Source organism: Entelurus aequoreus, linkage group LG20 (genome assembly GCF_033978785.1).
Source record: "Entelurus aequoreus isolate RoL-2023_Sb linkage group LG20, RoL_Eaeq_v1.1, whole genome shotgun sequence".
Lineage (NCBI taxonomy): Eukaryota > Metazoa > Chordata > Actinopteri > Syngnathiformes > Syngnathidae > Entelurus > Entelurus aequoreus.
The window spans coordinates 28,954,638-28,972,806 of record NC_084750.1 but is presented as its reverse complement, the minus strand read 5'-3'; the positions used below and the strand labels follow the sequence as shown (position 1 = coordinate 28,972,806).

At 41.0% G+C, this 18,169-nt stretch overlaps 1 protein-coding gene across 4 annotated transcripts in view; it reads left to right on the top strand.

Moving 5' to 3' along the window:
- The window catches only part of pbxip1b (pre-B-cell leukemia homeobox interacting protein 1b), a 54,684-nt gene extending 36,880 nt beyond the window's left edge, over positions 1 to 17,804 (top strand). For all 4 annotated transcript variants that reach the window (XM_062029931.1, XM_062029928.1, XM_062029930.1 and 1 more), the window contains 4 exons: positions 1 to 43; positions 5,558 to 5,671; positions 9,915 to 10,137; positions 16,037 to 17,804. The exon at positions 1 to 43 is cut by the window's left edge and continues 10 nt beyond it. In XM_062029931.1, the coding sequence (XP_061885915.1) occupies positions 1 to 43; positions 5,558 to 5,671; positions 9,915 to 10,137; positions 16,037 to 17,256 (1,600 nt within the window). In that variant the 3' untranslated portion in view covers positions 17,257 to 17,804. The remainder of the gene's footprint in view (positions 44 to 5,557; positions 5,672 to 9,914; positions 10,138 to 16,036) is intronic.
- Positions 17,805 to 18,169: the final 365 nt, after the last annotated feature.

Below are 18,169 nucleotides of genomic sequence, written 5' to 3'. Positions count from 1 at the left end.
CATTACCAGGGATTTTAGAGATTCAGAGGAACCAGGAAAACAGGTCAGTCAGATGCAGTCACATGTTTTTCCTTGTATCCCATATTCAGTTCCTCCGACTTCCAAAAAGGTTGATCGGCAATGGCAACACTAAATTGGCCCTAGTGTGTGAATGTTTTTGTCTATCTGTGTTGGCCCTGTGATGAGGTCACGACTTGTCCAGGGTGTACCCTGCGTTCTGCCCGAGTGCAGCTGAAATAGGCTCCAGTCCCCCGCGACCCCGGGAGGGACAAGTAGTTCAGCCCTTCTCAGTTTTTATAAGTTACCGCCAATGTTGAAATGATCAATTTTCATAGGTACGGAAGTAGTAGCAGGTAGCATCTTTTTTTTCACTATGCACTTCTGCCATGACCCGCCCCCGCCGAATTTTTATTGGTTGACGTGTGTGTGTGTGACGATTGCTGATATACGCCTAGTCTCTTACGTGAATGAGATAAATAATATTATTTGATATTTTACGGTAATGTGTTAATTTCACACATAAGTCGCTCCAGAGTATAAGTCGTCGTTATAATCATGAAAAAATATAAGTCTAAGATTTCAACTGATTGTAATGAAATTGATATGGAAACGATAAAAAAGGTTATTGAAGAGATCTCAGGACCATTAATGTATATTAGTAACCTATCATTTCAAACAGGTACATTTCCAAACAAAATGAAAATAGCTAAAGTTGCACCAATTTATAAGACTGGAGACCAATTTACAAATTATAGACCTGTTTCTTTACTTCCACAATTTTCTAAAATCCTTGAAAAACTGTTCAATAACAGATTAGAGAGTTTCACAAACAAAAATAGAACACTCGAAGAGAACCAATATGGATACAGAGCTAATGTTTCAACTTCAATGGCTTTAATTACAGAAGAAATTACCAATGCAATAGATAGTAAAAAATGTGCGGCAGCGGTTTTTATGGATCTAACTAAAGCATTTGACACAATTAATCACAAAATTTTCATCCAAAAACTAGAACGATACGGCATCAGAGGGTTAGTCTTAAACTGGATAAGAAGTTATCTAACGAACAGGAAACAATACGTGAAGCTAGGCGAACACACATCTACAACGCTAAATATATCCTGTGGTGTACCTCAGGGATCAATACTAGGACCTAAATTATTCAATCTCTATATAAATGACATTTGTAAAGTTACAAAAGATTTAAAGTTAGTATTATTTGCGGATGATACAACTGTGTTTTGTTCAGAAGAGAACATACAGAAGATAATACAAATAATAACAGAAGAAATGAACAAATTAAAAAGATGGTTTGACAAAAACAGACTATCGTTGAACTCAGTAAAACTAAAATAATGCTATTTGGTAACAGTAGAAGAAAAAGTCAAACACAAATACAAATAGACGGAATAGAAATTGAAAGAGTAAATGAAACCAAATTTCTAGGTATAATGATTGATGATAAATTGAACTGGAAATCTCATGTAAAAAATATACAACATAAAGTAGCAAGAAACACGTCAATAATGAATAAAGCAAAACATGTTCTAGACCAAAAATCACTTCATATTCTCTACTGCTCACTAGTGTTACCATATCTGAGTTATTGTGTAAAAATATGGGGAAATAATTACAAAAGTACACTTCATTCATTAACGGTGTTACAAAAAAGATCAGTTAGAATAATACATAATGTTGGATATAGAGAACATACAAATCCTATATTTATTGAATCAAAGATACTCAAATTCCATGACATAGTGAATTTGCAAACAGCTAACATTATACACAAAGCAAACTATAACCTGCTGCCCAAGAATATACAACAATTCTTCTCAACAAAAGAGGACAAATATAATCTTCTTTGTTGCCTCTTGGTTTCCGCGGCACGGTGGAGGTCCTTTTCTAATTGTGCTGTGCCTTCATGGACCATCCTGCTCCACAAAACCCTCTGGTGGGCATCATCCTCCCAGGTGTTGAGGTTGAAGCAGCATTTCCTCAGGTGGATTTTGAGGTTATCTTTATACCGCTTCTTCTGCCCCCCTTGGGTGCGTTGTCCTTCCGTCAGTTGTCCGTACAACATCTGTTTTGGAAGGCGACTGTCTGGCATGCGAATTACATGGCCTGTCCATCGCAGCTGGTGCCGAATGACAGTCGTAGTGATGCAGGGCATGTTAGCTTCCTTCAGAACACTAATGTTGGTACGCCTATCTTCCCAGCTGATCCTGAGGATCTTGCGGAGACATCGCTGGTGGTACTGCTCCAGAGCCTTCAGGTGTCTGCTGTAGGTGGTCCAACTATCAGCCCCGTAGAGCAGAGTGGGCAGAACTACAGCTTTATATACGAGAAGCTTGATGTTGGTCTGGATGACCCGATTCTCGAAAACTATTTTCTTGAGCTTAGCAAAAGCTGCGCTGACACAACCTATGCGGTGGTGGATCTCGGCATCGATGACAGCTCTCGTTGAAAGAAGACTGCCAAGATAAGCGAAATGCTCCACGTTTTCCAAGATGTTGTTGTCCACATAAATTGTGGGGGGTTGGTAGGGTGTGTCAGGGGCCGGTTGGTACAGGATCTGAGTCTTCTTTATGTTGATGTCAAGTCCCAGGAGTCGGTACGCTCTGGCAAAATCATCCATGATGTTCTGGAGGTCCAGCTCAGAATGAGCAACAAGAGCATTGTCATCTGCGTACTGAAGCTCTGTAATGGAGGATATAAGCACCTTGCTTTTTGCCCTGAACCTACTCAGGTTGAAGAGCCCGCCGTCTGTCCGGTATATGAACTGGACTCCCTCAGGCAGGTTTTGACTGGTGAGGTGAAGTATGGCTGAGATGAAGATAGCAAACAGGGTTGGTGTGATGATGCAGCCCTGCTTGACACCAGTGTCAACTTTGAAGGGAGCCGTTTCAGAGCCGCCATTTCCAACTACCACTGCGGTCATGTCGTCGTGCAACAGACGCAAGATCTTCAAATACTTGTCTGGGCATCCGATTTTGGAGAGGGCACCCCAGAGGGCGGTTCTGTTCACAGAATCAAAGGCCTTTGTAAGGTCAATGAATGCCATGTATAGTGGCAGGTGTTGTTCTCGACATTTCTCTTGCAGTTGACGAACTGCAAAAATCATGTCCGATGTTCCCCTAGCTGGACGAAAGCCACACTGGGACTCTGGGAGGATCTCTTCTGACAGCGGCAATAACCGGTTTGCCAAAATACGGGCCAGTATTTTTCCTGTTGTGGATAGGAGAGAGATGCCTCTGTAGTTGCCACAGTCCGCCTTATCTCCCTTCTTGAAGATGGTGACAATGAGGGCGTCCCTGAGTTCGGCTGGGATTTCCTCCTTATCCCAGATTTTACCAATGAGGCTATGGATGTGGCAAAGGAGTTTTGGTCCGCCTTGCTTTAATATTTCTGCTGGTATCCCATCTGGTACGGAAGCCTTGTTGTTACCCAGTTTTCTGATGGCAGCCTGGACCTCATTTTCGGTGGGAGGATCACCCAAATGCTCCATGATGGGTCGCTGAGGAATCTGGTTGATGGTTTCCATCTCCACTGTGGAGTTCCGATTCAGGAGCTCTTGGAAGTGTTCACGCCATCTGGAACTGATACCTACATCGTCCTTGAGCAGGGTTTGTCCATCTTTAGAGCGGAGGGGGTTTAGGCCTCAATAGCTGGGCCCATAAACAGCCTTGGTAGCATTGAAGAAACCCCTGGTATCCCCAGAGTCAGCAAGCTTCTGGATTTCCAGAGCCTTCTCCATCCACCATTTGTTTTTCAGCTCTCTCACTCTGCTCTGGACAAGTGCCTTTGCCTTGACGTGGGCCTGCCTTTTGTCCCTGCAGTTGATGTCGCTCTGCCAAGAACAAAAAGCTTTCCTTTTGGCATCAATCAGCTGTTGTATTTCGATGTCGTTTTCATCGAACCAGTCCTGGTGTTTCCTAGTCCTGTAGCCAATGGTATCCTTGCTGGTTTCAAGTAGCGTGGTCTTAAGAGCCTTCCAGTGTTCCTCCACATCCTCAGGATATTATTCCGGGAGTCTCACAGACAGGGTGTTTTGTAGATGTTGCACCCTATCTGTGTCTCCAAGGCTATCAATGTTAAATTTAGGGCGGAACAGTCTCCTTTGTGTCCTCCTCTTCTGTCGCAGCTCGATGTTCATTTTGGAGCGGATGAGGCGGTGGTCTGTCCAGCAGTCGTCTGCACAAATCATGGCCCTGGTGATGTTAACATCCTTACGATCTCTGGCCCTGACAATGACATAGTCTATGAGATGCCAGCGCTTTGATCTGGGATGCATCCAGGACGTTTTGAACCGGTTTCTCTGGCGGAAAAGGGTGTTTGTTATTAGAAGATCATGTTCAGCACACGTTGACAGAAGAAGGACTCCGTTGGAGTTGACATTCCCAACACCTTCTTAATGATGGGTCCTTCAGGAGAACGCCTGTGCGGGGAATCTTTTAAAGTGGGGAAACTGGTGCGCAGGCAGTCACCACACTGTCCTTGGCAAAGAAAAGACCAGGGTCCAATGGCATGGAAACCAAGACAATTGGGGGCCCATCTTTGCTGCAGCCTTCTTCCGCCTTTGTGACCGTTGTGGAGGTTCTCTACATCCATCATCCGCCCACTCCGCCGTTGAGGTCTTTTTTGACGATGGGAACGCGCAGTCTCCAACGTCACTTGCTTTTCTCTCAGGGTGTGCTCCCCTAGCCTTTGTCTTCCCAGACTAACCCACAAAGCAGCGGGTCAGTGGTTGGGTGATGCCAGGGCGTGTCCACAATGTGGGCCTGCGCATCACGCCTCTGGGGACCACTGCAGCTCCGAGATCCCCTGCCACGTTTGCCTTGAGCCGCAGGGCTCAAGTTACCGTGTGTGGCCACGTGGAGGCCTGACAGGAGTCTTGGTGAAGGAGAGGCTGTGTACTGGCAGAAGAAGACTGACGCACAAGGCTGCTTCTCCGTTCACCACAAAGGCTAGCCAGCGGCAGTGTCTGTAAGCGAGAGGTTAGCAAGCAGATGGGAAGTAGACATGCAACCTTCCCCCTAACTACTGCACTAGACGCATCACAACACCCTGTAGGCTAGGCCCACACACACATGTACGTATACACGTACAACACTTAAGACCTTCAGTATATCAGTATGTGGAATTAAATTATGGAATGGATTAAGCAAAGCAATCAAACAATGTATTAATATGGTCCACTTCAAGAAACTCTTCAAACTTCAAGTGTTTACAAAGTACAAAGAAGAAGAACCATGATAAGCACTCTGAATTTATTTCATCCATCCATTCTTTAATTCTCAAAATAATATTACTTATCTCATCATATGAAACTGTTATGTAAAAGAAAAGGGGTAGGATTAAATAAGCTCTGCTTCTTCCTACTCCTTTTCGAACATGTTGAAAAGAGAAACTGGAAATTGTGATGTATCATGTTGTATGCTTGCATGTTCCAAATAAACTCAAACTCAAACTCAAACACTATGAAATAAACTGCGATTTATAATCCGAAAAGTACGGTATATATGTATACCTTACGTATATGGTGTGTGTGTTACAGGAGTGGCTTCATCCAGAAGTTCCCTCATCCCCAGTAGATGCCGACAGCTCTGAGCTTCTGAGCAAAATCGCCAAAGGAAACCAGCAGATTTCTGTTCTGCAAGCCCAACTACAGGTGTGCCCACATTCTCCCTCATGTTTGTGTGTCTGCACGTGCAGAGTCAATATCCATTTACTAGAAATGTGGTGCTTGTTCTCTTATCAATGCTAGAAAGTGGCTTTTCCCACCATAGACAGATTCCCTATTCAACTTATGTTAACATAAGAAGACCATGAGAGCATTTTTATTATGGAGGAGACTGAGGGCAGAATAAAACATCCATCCATCCATTTTCTACCGCTTGTCCCTTTCGGGGTCGCGGGGGGTGCTGTAGCCTATCTCAGCTGCATTCGGGCGGAAGGCGGAGTACACTCTGGACAAGAAACAGACTACAATAATATAAGGACTAGGGATGTCCAATAATATCGTATCGGACTGCCGATATTATTGGCCGATAAATGCTTTAAAATGTAATATCGGAAATTATCGGAATTATCGGTATCGGTTTCAAAATTATCGGTATCGGTTTCAAAAAGTAAAATTTATGACTTTTTAAAACGCCGCTGTGTACACGGACGTAGGGAGAAGTACAGAGCGCCAATAAACCTTAAAGGCACTGCCTTTACGTGCCGGCCCAGTCACATAATATCTATGGCTTTTCTCACACACAAGTGAATGCAAACATACTTGGTCAATAGCCATACAGGTCACACTGAGGGTGTCCGTATAAACAACTTTAACACTGTTACAAATATGCGCCACACTGTGAACCCACACCAAACAAGAATGACAAACACATTTCGGGAGACCATCCGCACCGTAACACAACATAAACACAACAGAACAAATACCCAGAACCTCTTGCAGCACTAACTCTTCCGGGACGCTACAATATACACCCCCCCGCTACCCTCTACCCCCCGGCCCCCCACCTATACCCCACCCCGCCCACCTCAACCTCCTCATGCTCTCTCAGGGAGAGCATGTCCCAAATTCCAAGCTGCTGTTTTGAGGCATGTTAAAAAAAAAAAAGCACTTTGTGACTTCAATAATAAATATGGCAGTGCCATGTTGGCATTTTTTTCCATAACTTGAGTTGATTTATTTTGGAAAACCTTGTTACATTGTTTAATGCATCCAGCGGGTCATCGCAACAAAATTAGGCATAATAATGTGTTAATTCCACGACTGTATATATCGGTATCGGTTGATATCGGAATCGGTAATTAAGAATTGGACAATATCGGAATATCGGATATCGGCAAAAAAGCCATTATCGGACATCTCTAATAAGGACTGTGGAGTATTTTACTTCAGCAGTTGCCTATTTAGTCGTGGCAAGCCAAGTAGGTACCGTGCAGTAGAAAAGGGCCTTTAGTCTTGGTAGAGCTCACACTACAGTAGAATCCGCTTATCTCAACAACCCCTTCAATATCAACCTACTCATCAGGTCTTTTATTGTTAAAAAACCTGTCACTGTCGACATACGCGGTCGACCACTTCAGAACCAAAAAGGTCATTTCTATGAAAAATGGTCCGTTTGTGTCAACAGGTGTTGTTGTTCATGTTGGGTGTTTCCTTACTCTTTTCAATAAGGTTCCAGTATGCAAAAAGGCAGATCCAGGCGTAAGGCAGTTTAGTCTTTTCTTGCGCAAAAGCAGAAACAAAGTAACACACATCCGTGTGAGAAAAAGGTAATAGAAACCAGTAACAAAAGAATAACCAGGGACGGGGTCGGCTTCAGCAGTCAGGCGGTACCACAATAATAGTTTAGCAATAGCAAGCAGAGGAATGTGTAAAAAATACCTGGGAACAGCAAGTGTGAAGGATATCTAACTGAGGGCGGTCAGTCACACCTGTGATCATCAGGTATTAATAGGGAGACAAATGATAATTGCAAACAGGTGCTCACAGTGGTACCATCTTCCGCCAGAAGTCAATAGTCCAAACAAATACGAGAGAAAAAAACAGAATGAGTAATCACATTATGATAGCAGATCTTAACTTCATCATTATTTCTAAACAGTGATAACTACTGACTTGTTACACAGCTTTAAAATGTGCACACAGGGACTTCCTGTTTAGTGCAAACTAGGCTTCAAAATAAAAGCATGGCAGTGTTAACCTGGATTCTACCACAACAACCAACAAAATACACACTTTTTTAAAAATGTATATTGTTAGCTACTGAAAGAAAGATTTGGGCTTGTATGAAAAGTTTTTTTCTCATGAGAGCAAAGACATACAACGAAATTAGCTCAGCAGCCCATATTAAAATATCATATTAAAAAACAAGAATCTTTAAAAAAAATACACGGATCTAGAAAAAGTATGTCAACAAAGTGCTGTAGGTTCAAAAATTATTTATTACTGCTCATTGTGCTTTTGTCTCTGGACAAAGTCAGTGTATGTAAATGTGCAAACTAGGCTTCAAAATAAAAGCATGGCAGTGTTAACCTGGATTCTACCACAACAACCAACAAAATACACACTTTTTTTTAAAGTATATTGTTAGCCACCGAAAGAAAGACTTGTGCTTGTCTGAAAAGGTTTTTTTCTCATGAGAGCAAAGACATACAACGAAATTAGCTCAGCAGCTCATATCAAAATATCATATTAAAACACAAGAATCTTCAACAAAAATGCAAGGTTCGAGGAAAAGTATGTCAAAAAACTGCTGTAGGTTCAAAAATTATTCATTACCGCTCAATGTGCTTTTGTCTCTGGACAAAGTCAGTGTATGTAAACATGCAAACTAGGCTTCAAAGTAAAAGCATGGCAGTGTTAACCTGGATTCTACCACAACAACCAACAAAATACACACTTCTTTTTTTTTTTTATATTGTTAGCCACCGAAAGAAAGATTTGTGCTTGTATGAAAGTTTTTTTTTTCTCATGAGAGCAAAGACATACAACGAAATTAGCTCAGCAGCTCATATTCAAATTTCATATTAAAAAAACAAGAATCTTAAAAAAAATACATGGATCGGGGAACAGTATATCAACAAACTGCTGTAGGTTCAAAAATTATTTATTACCGCTCATTGTGCTTTTGTCTCTGGACAAAGTCAGTGTTTGTAAATGTGCAAACTATGCTTCAAAATAAAAGCATGGCAGTGTTAACCTGGATTCTACCACAACAACCAACAAAATACACACTTCTTTTTTTAAATTTTTATATTGTTTGCCACCGAAAGAAAGATTTGTGCTTGTATGAAAAGTTTTTTTCTCTCATGAGAGCAAAGACATACAATGAAATTAGCTCAGCAGCTCATATCAAAATATCATATTAAAACACAAGAATCTTCAAAAAATATTCAAGGTTCGGAGGAAAAGTTTGTCAAAAAACTGCTGTAGGTTCAACAATTATTTATGACCGCTCATTGTGCTTTTGTCTCTGGACAGTCAGTGTATGTAAACGTGCAAACTAAGCTTCAAAATAAAAGTATGGCAGTGTTACGTAAACAAAGTTTCGTTGTACTTGTGCAATGACAATAAAGACCTATCTATCTTATCTATCTTATCTATCTTATCTATCTTATCTATCTTATCTATCCATCTATCCATATATCTATCTATCTATCTATGTTAACCTGGATTCTACCACAACAACCAACAAAATACACACTTCTTTTTTTTTTTTTATATTGTTAGCCACCGAAAGAAAGATTTGTGCTTGTATGAAAAGGTTTTTTTTCTCATGAGAGCAAAGACATACAACGAAATTAGCTCAGCAGCTCATATTCAAATTTCATATTAAAACACAAGAATCTTCAAAAAAGTACACGGATCGAGGAAAAGTATGTCAACAAACTGCTGTAGGTTAAAAAAGTATTTATTACCGCTCATTGTCCTTTTGTCTCTGGACAAAGTCAGTGTATGTAAATGTGCAAACAGTGGCCAGGTTTGCTTATGTTGACTACCACTTACCATGTTTTCTTACATATACTGTAATATTGTACCTGGTAATTGGAATGTGTTATATATTGTATATATTATATACAAATATAATATAATAACATAATATATCAGTATATATTATATACTGTATATATAATATGTAAATATTACATATGTTATATTTTATATCGCTACTAGGGTGCATTTTTAGTCTACTTAATAACTGCATTATCCTTTCCATCCTTACCCTTTCCATCCTTTGTAACTGAGCTAGTGTGTGGAACAATTTCCCTTGTGGATCAATACATTTTGTCTAAGTTTCTTACATCTTACCACCCTGCGCTAAAATTTTATTAATTCTATACTATTTATTTTATTTCCTTATTTGTGCTTTATCTAATTTTTCTGTCTCATGCAGGTGCAGAAAGAAGAGCTGAAAGCGGCGAAGGGTCAAGCGGCGAAGGGAGAATCGCAGCGTCTGCGCTGGGAGGAGGAAAACAGCAGGTTGAAGTCAGAGATGGCGTCTCTCCCTCTCCTTCAGAAGGAAAACGAGAGGATGAAGCGAGAGCTGGAGACGCTGCCGACCCTTCAGAAAGAACTTGAGACCCTCAGGACCACTGTCACCGAGTGGAAACGCACAGGTGCGAAGAGGCAGTATAACAGGGGTGTCCAAACTTTTTCCACTAAGGGCCGCACACTGAAAAATTAAAGCATGCGGGGGCCATTTTTATATTTTAACTTTTAAGGCTCCCCCAGAAGGGTCTCAGTCTAAAAAAACGTTAAAAATAAGGGTAACACTTTAGTATGGGGAACATATTCACCATTAATTAGTTGCTTATTAACATGCAAATGAGTAACATATTGGCTCTTAATTAGTCATTATTAAGTACTTATTAATGCCTTATTCTGCATGGCCTTATTATACAACCGGTAACACTTTAGTATGGGGAACATATTCACTAGAGATGTCCGATATCGGCCGATAAATGCTTTAAAATGTAATATCGGAAATGATCGGTATCGGTTTCAAAATTATCGGTATCTGTTTCAAAAAGTAAAATTCATGACTTTTTAAAACGCCGCTGTGTACATGGACGTAGGGAGAAGTACAGAGCGCCAATAATCCTTGAAGGCACTGCCTTTGCGTGCCGGTCCAGTCACATAATATCTACGGCTTTTCACACACACAAGTGAATGCAAGGCATACTTGGTCAACAGCCATACAGGTCACACTGAGGGTGGCCGTATAAACAACTTTGACACTGTTACAAATATGCGCCACACTGTGAACCCACACCAAACAAGAATGACAAACACATTTCGGGAGAACATCCGCACCGTAACACAACATAAACTCAACAGAACAAATACCCAGAACCCCTTGCAGCACTAACTCTTCCGGGACGCTACAATATACACCCCCGCTACCCCTCCCCACCTCAACCCCGCCCACCTCAACCTCTTCATGCTCTCTCAGGGAGAGCATGTCCCAAATTCCAAGCTGCTGTTTTAAGGCATGTTAAAAAAAATTATGCACTTTGTGACTTCAATAATAAATATGGCAGTGCCATGTTGGCTTTTTTTTCCATAACTTGAGTTTATTTATTTTGGAAAACCTTGTTACATTGTTTAATGCATCCAGCGGGGCATCACAACAAAATTAGGCATAATAATGTGTTAATTCCACGACTGTATATATCGGTATCGGTTGATATCGGAATCAGTAATTAAGAGTTGGACAATATCGGAATATCGGATATCGGCAAAAAAGCCATTATCGGACATCTCTAATATTCACCATTACTAACCCTAAACCTAACCAAATAACTCTAAATTAGGTCTTTGTTACTTACAATATGTTCCCCTAGTGTCCAAATAACTCTTAATTAAGTCTTTGTTACTTACAATATATTCCCCATACTAAAGTGTTACCAAAATAAGTCCTAAATTATTACTTTTAATTATTATTCAATGGTTAAATCTCTTCATCAGGGGTGCAAATTACGTCGATTGCGAGCTACCAGTCGAGCGCTGAGGGTGTGAATTGTGAATTATTTATATAGCGCTTTTCTCTAGTGACTCAAAGTGCTTTACATAGTAAAACCCATTATCTAAGTTACATTTTAGGGTGTGTCAGTCGATCGCCAGCCAGGCATTAAAAAAGTAGACCAAAACATTAGCAATCATCAATCTTCACCAAGACGTCACTTTCGTCACTTGATTGACATTTACGGCACCCGGGAGTCTTGTGAGATGACGCTGGCTGCTGCGAGATAATTATTAAGAAAAAATGACCGACAGGAAGGCGAGAAACACTTTTCATTCTAACAAACTTTCGCGCCGTAAATGCCGTCAAAAGCCTTAAGACCGACTGCACAGTCCTGTCTTCACAATAAAATCGCTGCTTCATCCTGCCTGTGCTAACAAAACAAGAGTCTCAGAAAGCTAGCGTGCACAAGTTAGGAAGCCATGGAGTTTGCCGCCAATGTATTTCTTGTAAAGTGTATAAAACGAGTATGGAAGCTGGACAAATAAGATGCAAAAAACCAACCACTTTCACGTGGTATTGGACAGAAAGGAGGACTTTTTTTCTCCTCCATTCGAAAATGCAGACGTTATTATGATAAATGATAAATGGGTTATACGTGTATAGCGCTTTTCTACCTTCAAGGTACTCAAAGCGCTTTGACAGTATTTCCACATTCACCCATTCACACACACATTCACACACTGATGGCGGGAGCTGCCATGCAAGGCGCTAACCAGCACCCATCAGGAGCAAGGGGGAAGTGTCTTGCCCAAGGACACAACGTACGTGACTAGGATGGTAGAAGGTGGGGATTGAACCCCAGTAACCAGCAACCCTCCGATTGCTGGCACGGCCACTCTACCAACTTCGCCACGCCATCCCCGTTATTAGCACTACTGTCTGATTCCAATCAATGCAAGACATCAGAATCAGAATTATATTCTTGTCTTCATGAAACAAAGGAATTAAACATGCTTGCATAATCATTACTTTGAACTTGTTAACAAAAAGGTCCCTTTCATAAATAAATAAATATAAATTATATATATGAATGAGGTGGATCCCCTCGACTTGGTCAATTGAAAAGTAACTTGCCTGCAGAAAAAGTGTGGTCACCCCTGCACTACATTAACTTCAGGTCTATCTGTCGAGATAAAGTTTAAAAAATGTGTATTTTTGATGCCCTTTTTCCATCCATCCATTTTCTACCGCTTATTCCCTTCAGGGTCGCGGGGGGCGCTGGAGCCTATCTCAGCTAAAGTCTTTTTGTCCCAAAAAAATGCTTCAATGGCAAAAACACATAATATGCATTATTATACACCCTAAAAGTAGAATATTTGATGTGACAGTTTAAAAGAAATCCCACTAAAATTCTTGAGGATCCAAAAGGTCATAAACATGTTAAAAATAAGTCAAAAATGTAAGTCTGTAGATCAGGGATGCCCAAATTTGGCCCGTCGTGTCATTTTTTTTGGCCCGTCAAAGGGTGGCTACCAAATGTAATACATATTTACACTGACCCTTTTTAAGCTGCACAATCACTGATGTCTGCAAGGCTACACTGTAAAAAATTTGTAGATTTTACTTAACCTGGCAGCCCAGTCGCCAGAAATTAAATTTATTCCATTTACAGTAATGCGCTGTTAAAAAAATCTGCAGATTTTATGTTAAAAATGTAGCAGCACAGTCGCCAAAAATTTGCTGTAAAAATAACAGTCAGTAGTAGTGTTTTTTAATGTACAGGAGTGTATTGTAAAAAATGGGATTGACTAGATTTATCTGTAAAGAAACGTCAGCTCAGTACCCAGTGTTTGTACGCGAAAACAGCAGTGGTTCAGTTTTTATTTTACAGTAATTTGGTGTAAAAACCACTGTAAAGTTTCCGGTAAAATTCTGGTGACAGCTACCGAAAAATCTATAGATTTTTTTTTTTTTTTACAGGCGAACTGGTTGCGTTTGAATTTGAGACCCCTACTCTGCGGAAAAGTTGTGTTTTTTTTGACGCTCTATACAGGAGGATAATCATGGTCGCCATGCTTCGCCCACGTCTTGTCATGAAAAACCTAAACGCTCTTATCTGTCTGGGTGAAGTTTGAAAGCGATCGGATGAAATATTTAGGAGGAACTGGCTACAGAACAACACCTGAAAACAAAAATGAACTTTTTAAATGTTTTGAGGTTCAAACTGTACATACAACATGCAGAGTTGCAAGCCGACTGAATTAAGCACACGACTGCGTGACAATCTACTACTACCTTATATTTATTCTTTATATGGGGATATGAGGCTAACTTCCCCACTCGTGGTTGTGTTACATGGCAAAAATCGGTCTTTGGACCTTGGAGGCAAAATGTTTGGGCACCACTGCTCTAGATGATGATCTATCTGGGGGGGGGTAGCGCGGGGTGTATATTGTAGCATCCCGGAAGAGTTAGTTCTGCAAGGGGTTCTGGGTATTTGTTCTGTTTGTTTATGTTGTGTTACGGTGCGGATGTTCTCCCGAAATGTGTTTGTCATTCTTGTCGGGTGTGGGTTCACAGTGTGGCGCGGATTTGTAACAGTGTTAAAGTTGTTTATACGGTCACCCTCAGTGTGACCTGTATGGCTGTTGATCAAGTATGTCTTGCATTCTGAGTGTATCTAAAACCATAGATATTATGTGACTGAGCCGGCACGCAAAGGCAGTGCCTTCAAGGTTTATTGGCGCTCTGTACTTCTCCCTACGTCCGTGTACACAGCGGCGTTTTAAAAAGTCATACATTTTACTTTTTGAAACCGATACCGATAATTTTGAAACCGATACCGATAATTTCCGATATTGCATTTTAAAGCATTTATTGGCCGATAATATCGGCAGTCCAATATTATCGGACATCCCTAATTATAATTTTTTAAATATTTTTTTTATTTGTTAGTTTTATGCTCTATTTCTCAAAGCAAACTTTTTTTTAATTAGCAAAAACACAAAATATGCAATGTTTTCCCCCCAAAATATTTATTGTGAAGTACTGTATTTTCTGGACACTAAGGCGCACTTTTTTTCCCTCAAAACTCGACAGTGCGCTGTATAACCGCGCCGAATGTACGGAATAATTCTGGTTTTGCTTACCGACCTCAAAGCAATTTTATTATGTACATGGTGTAATGATAAGTGTGATCAGTAGATGGCAGTCAAACATAAGAGATACGTGTAGACTGCACTATGATGGCAATATGACTAAAGTAAACAACACCAACATTTTATATGTTCCATTGAAAATATAGACCATTACACATGGCGCTCAAAAATCTATTAAAATGTTTTAGTACGACTTTGGTAAGCTATGAAGCCGCACCGCTTGATAGATTGTACTGTGCTTCAACATACGAGTATTATTATGGTGTGTGTATAAGGTTAGACATATTATCTGGCGTTTAGTTTCGCAATATTATGCAAAAGCAACTTTTCTTACCTTCTGGTACCTGCTGATGTGTATTTGGGATCTGTACAAGTCCTGAAAAATTGCGCGCCGACGCTGTAGTCGATAAGGTTCTTCTTTTTCTCGATCTTCTTGTTATGTGACATTCATTCTCCGCTGTTGCCATTTCTAATATAAAGTAGCGTAAAGTCCTTACTTATATCTGTCAGTAAACTCGCCATGAAAGCACTAAAACATACCGGCGTAGTGAGTTTACATTACTCACCCAAGAAACTTTAGTTATTAGAGTTCCGGTCGGACGGTTTTTCACGGCACACATTTCCGGTGTTGTTGTTTCCGGATGAGGAGAGTCTGCTCCGTTATTGATTTAAGTTAAGTCTGAATGTCATTAAAACAGTGAGCTCCGTCTTTTGACACTTCTTCCACTCCCGTCCTTGCACGCTACACCGCTACAACAAAGATGACGGGGAGAAGACGCTGCCGAAGGTGAGCCACGTAAATAAGACCGCCCACAAAACGGCGCATCCTGAAGCGACTGTCAGAAAGCGGCTTGAAGATTATCTGTAAAACATAATCTACGCAACATTTTGACCAAAGAACCACCATTACATGTTATGTAGACCACAAGGAAGTGTTTTACATTTAGAAAAAAAATAGTAATAATATGACTCCTTTAATGCGCCCTATAGTCCGGTGCGCCTAATATATGAAAAAAGATAAAAAATATACCATTCATCGGCAGTGCGCCTTATAATCCGGTGCGCCCTATGGTCCGGAAAATACGGTAATTGAAGCCTCAAATAGGTCAATAATTCATAACATTGTTTTGATAATTTTTTGAGTAATGAAAATTTAAAATTTTTTTTTTTTTTATCAGAGTCAACATTGCAGTACATTTCATACATTCTACTTAAAAAATGAAATAAAAAAAATTAACAGTTTTTTTTTAGAAAATGCCACAGGACTGCTGAAAAATAGCTAAGGCCCACAAATGGCCCCCGAGCTGCACTTTGGACACCCTTGTACTAGAAAAAGTTAACTGTTTTATATTGTCTGCTTCTTCCCTGATTTTCTTTTTTCTTCACCAACAGTGCCCCCAAGTGGTCAGCTAGCAGACGCACAACAGGTGGCATCTCCCAAACACGGGAAAGAACAGAGAGAGACGTTTCAGAAGAAGGATAAACACGACCGGGGCGAGAAAAAAGAGTGGAAGGAGAGCAAAAAGTCAGAATGGAAAGAAGGTGACAGACATGAGCGCAAGGAGGCCAAAAGTGTGAAACGTGAGCAAGACAAGGTGAAGAAAGGGGAAGGACGGCCTGAGAGAAAGAATGAGGAGAAAGAGCGGAAGAAGGAGAAAGTGAGCCGAGGAGACGAGGGCAAGAAGGAGAAAGGTGAGAAGACGGAGAGGAAGGAATGGAAGGAGGACAAAGAGTGGAAGAAGGACAAGCATGAGAAGAAGACGAAGGAGTGGAGAGGAGGAAAGGATGAAGGAGAGACTCACAAGATGAAGGACAAGTGGAACGGGGGAAAGAAAGTGAAGGATGCCTCTGGGGAACATGGCAAGGAAAAATGGGAGAGAAGCGAGAAGAAGAAGAAGAAGGATGGGAACTGGATGAATAAAGACCCAAAAGAGGAGAGGAAACATTGTGAGGATTCCAAAAAACAAGAAAGAGAGAAGGATGAGTGGAAGAATCAGAACAGGAAAGGTGATCCGCATTCCCTGAAGGCAATGAAAAAAGGGAGGAGGAAAGAGGACAGCGGAGAGTGGAGAGAAGATGCCACACATGTGCACACAGTCACTGGTTACCACCATCAGCACCAGGAGGAGCACCTGTGGACATCACCCCCCCTCCATCAGGACCAAGCAGACTACTGGACCCAGCAGAGGAACCGCCTCCACAGGAAGCCCAAAGCCCCCGAGCACTGCCCCTCCCCGGAGGCCTGCGCCCAGGCGGAGGGCCTGCGCCCCGTCCCCTTCGCCCAGTTCCAGACCCTCCTCCAGGCCTACCTGGCCAAGGCGGAGCAGGCCGGCGTGGACTCCTCCCAGAGAGAGGCCCTCCAGAAGCTCGCCGCCGAGTTCTTCCAGGACGGCGTGTTCGTGCACGAGCGGGCCCACTTCCGCCGCTTCGTCAAGGACGTGGCCAACATTCTGGAAGACATGGTGGAAGGGGACGACGAGGACGACGAGGACAGCGCGCTGGAGGACGAAATGGAGGCGTTCGGAAGGGAAGCGGTGGAGAGGTTCCTAGCGGCGGGGGGGGAGACACATAAAGGCGAGGGGAAGAAGGAGAGTGGGCGAGCGACCGGCTGATAGAGAAAGTTCTAAGACGGAACATTGGAACATTTCATTTCATTTAGTGCCCATGTTTTGATTGCATAACCAGGCAAATGTTCCGCATATCAAGAAGGAACGTACTGTACTGTACTGTGCAGCCACCTTACTATTGACATCATTCTATTGGTTTCCATGGTGATGTTTCAGTGGCGGGAAATAGTGCTTTTTTCTTTTTTAAGTAAGAAGTCTGTTGGATTCCTTTTGGAATATTTGTACATACTTGCATTCAATACTTAAGTTAAACACAAAAAGTAACATTTTTTTTTGCTCATTTTGGCATTTTATAGGAAGGCACATAAAATACTTTTATAAGCTTGTTTGTAGCGTTTCAGTTACATAACCCTGCACTAAAGTGTTCTCAAGTTTGTGTGTTATTATTGAACATATTGACAAATGCACTTGTTTATTGTTTACTTTTGCTTATTTTCAGCATAGAAACTTTCGTTCTCTTAGAATGTTGATAATGTCACTTGTGTTGTTGCCATGGCAGCGGTTTAATAAAGTTGGGCACCCTACACTCACAAGTCATCCTTTTTTATAACAACGGCACTCGGTGGTGATAAACTATTTCAGAAAGTGTGTCAAATGTTATATTTGATACTTGTAACCTGTTGGAAAGGTTGAGCAGCTGCATCATTTGCCTTCTCTTTATATGCTAGCATATACTTATGGAAGTAGAATTGTCTCACATCAACTTATATATATATATATATATCAATATGATATTAATACATATGCATATACTAATAAATATACAAATAAATTAATAATTTGTATAAATTAACCTGTATTTGTAAATATATTTTTGAGATTTGAAAATATATACAAATAAAATGTATAAATATAAAAATGTTACATACAAATAAATCAAGAATTTGTATGAATAAAT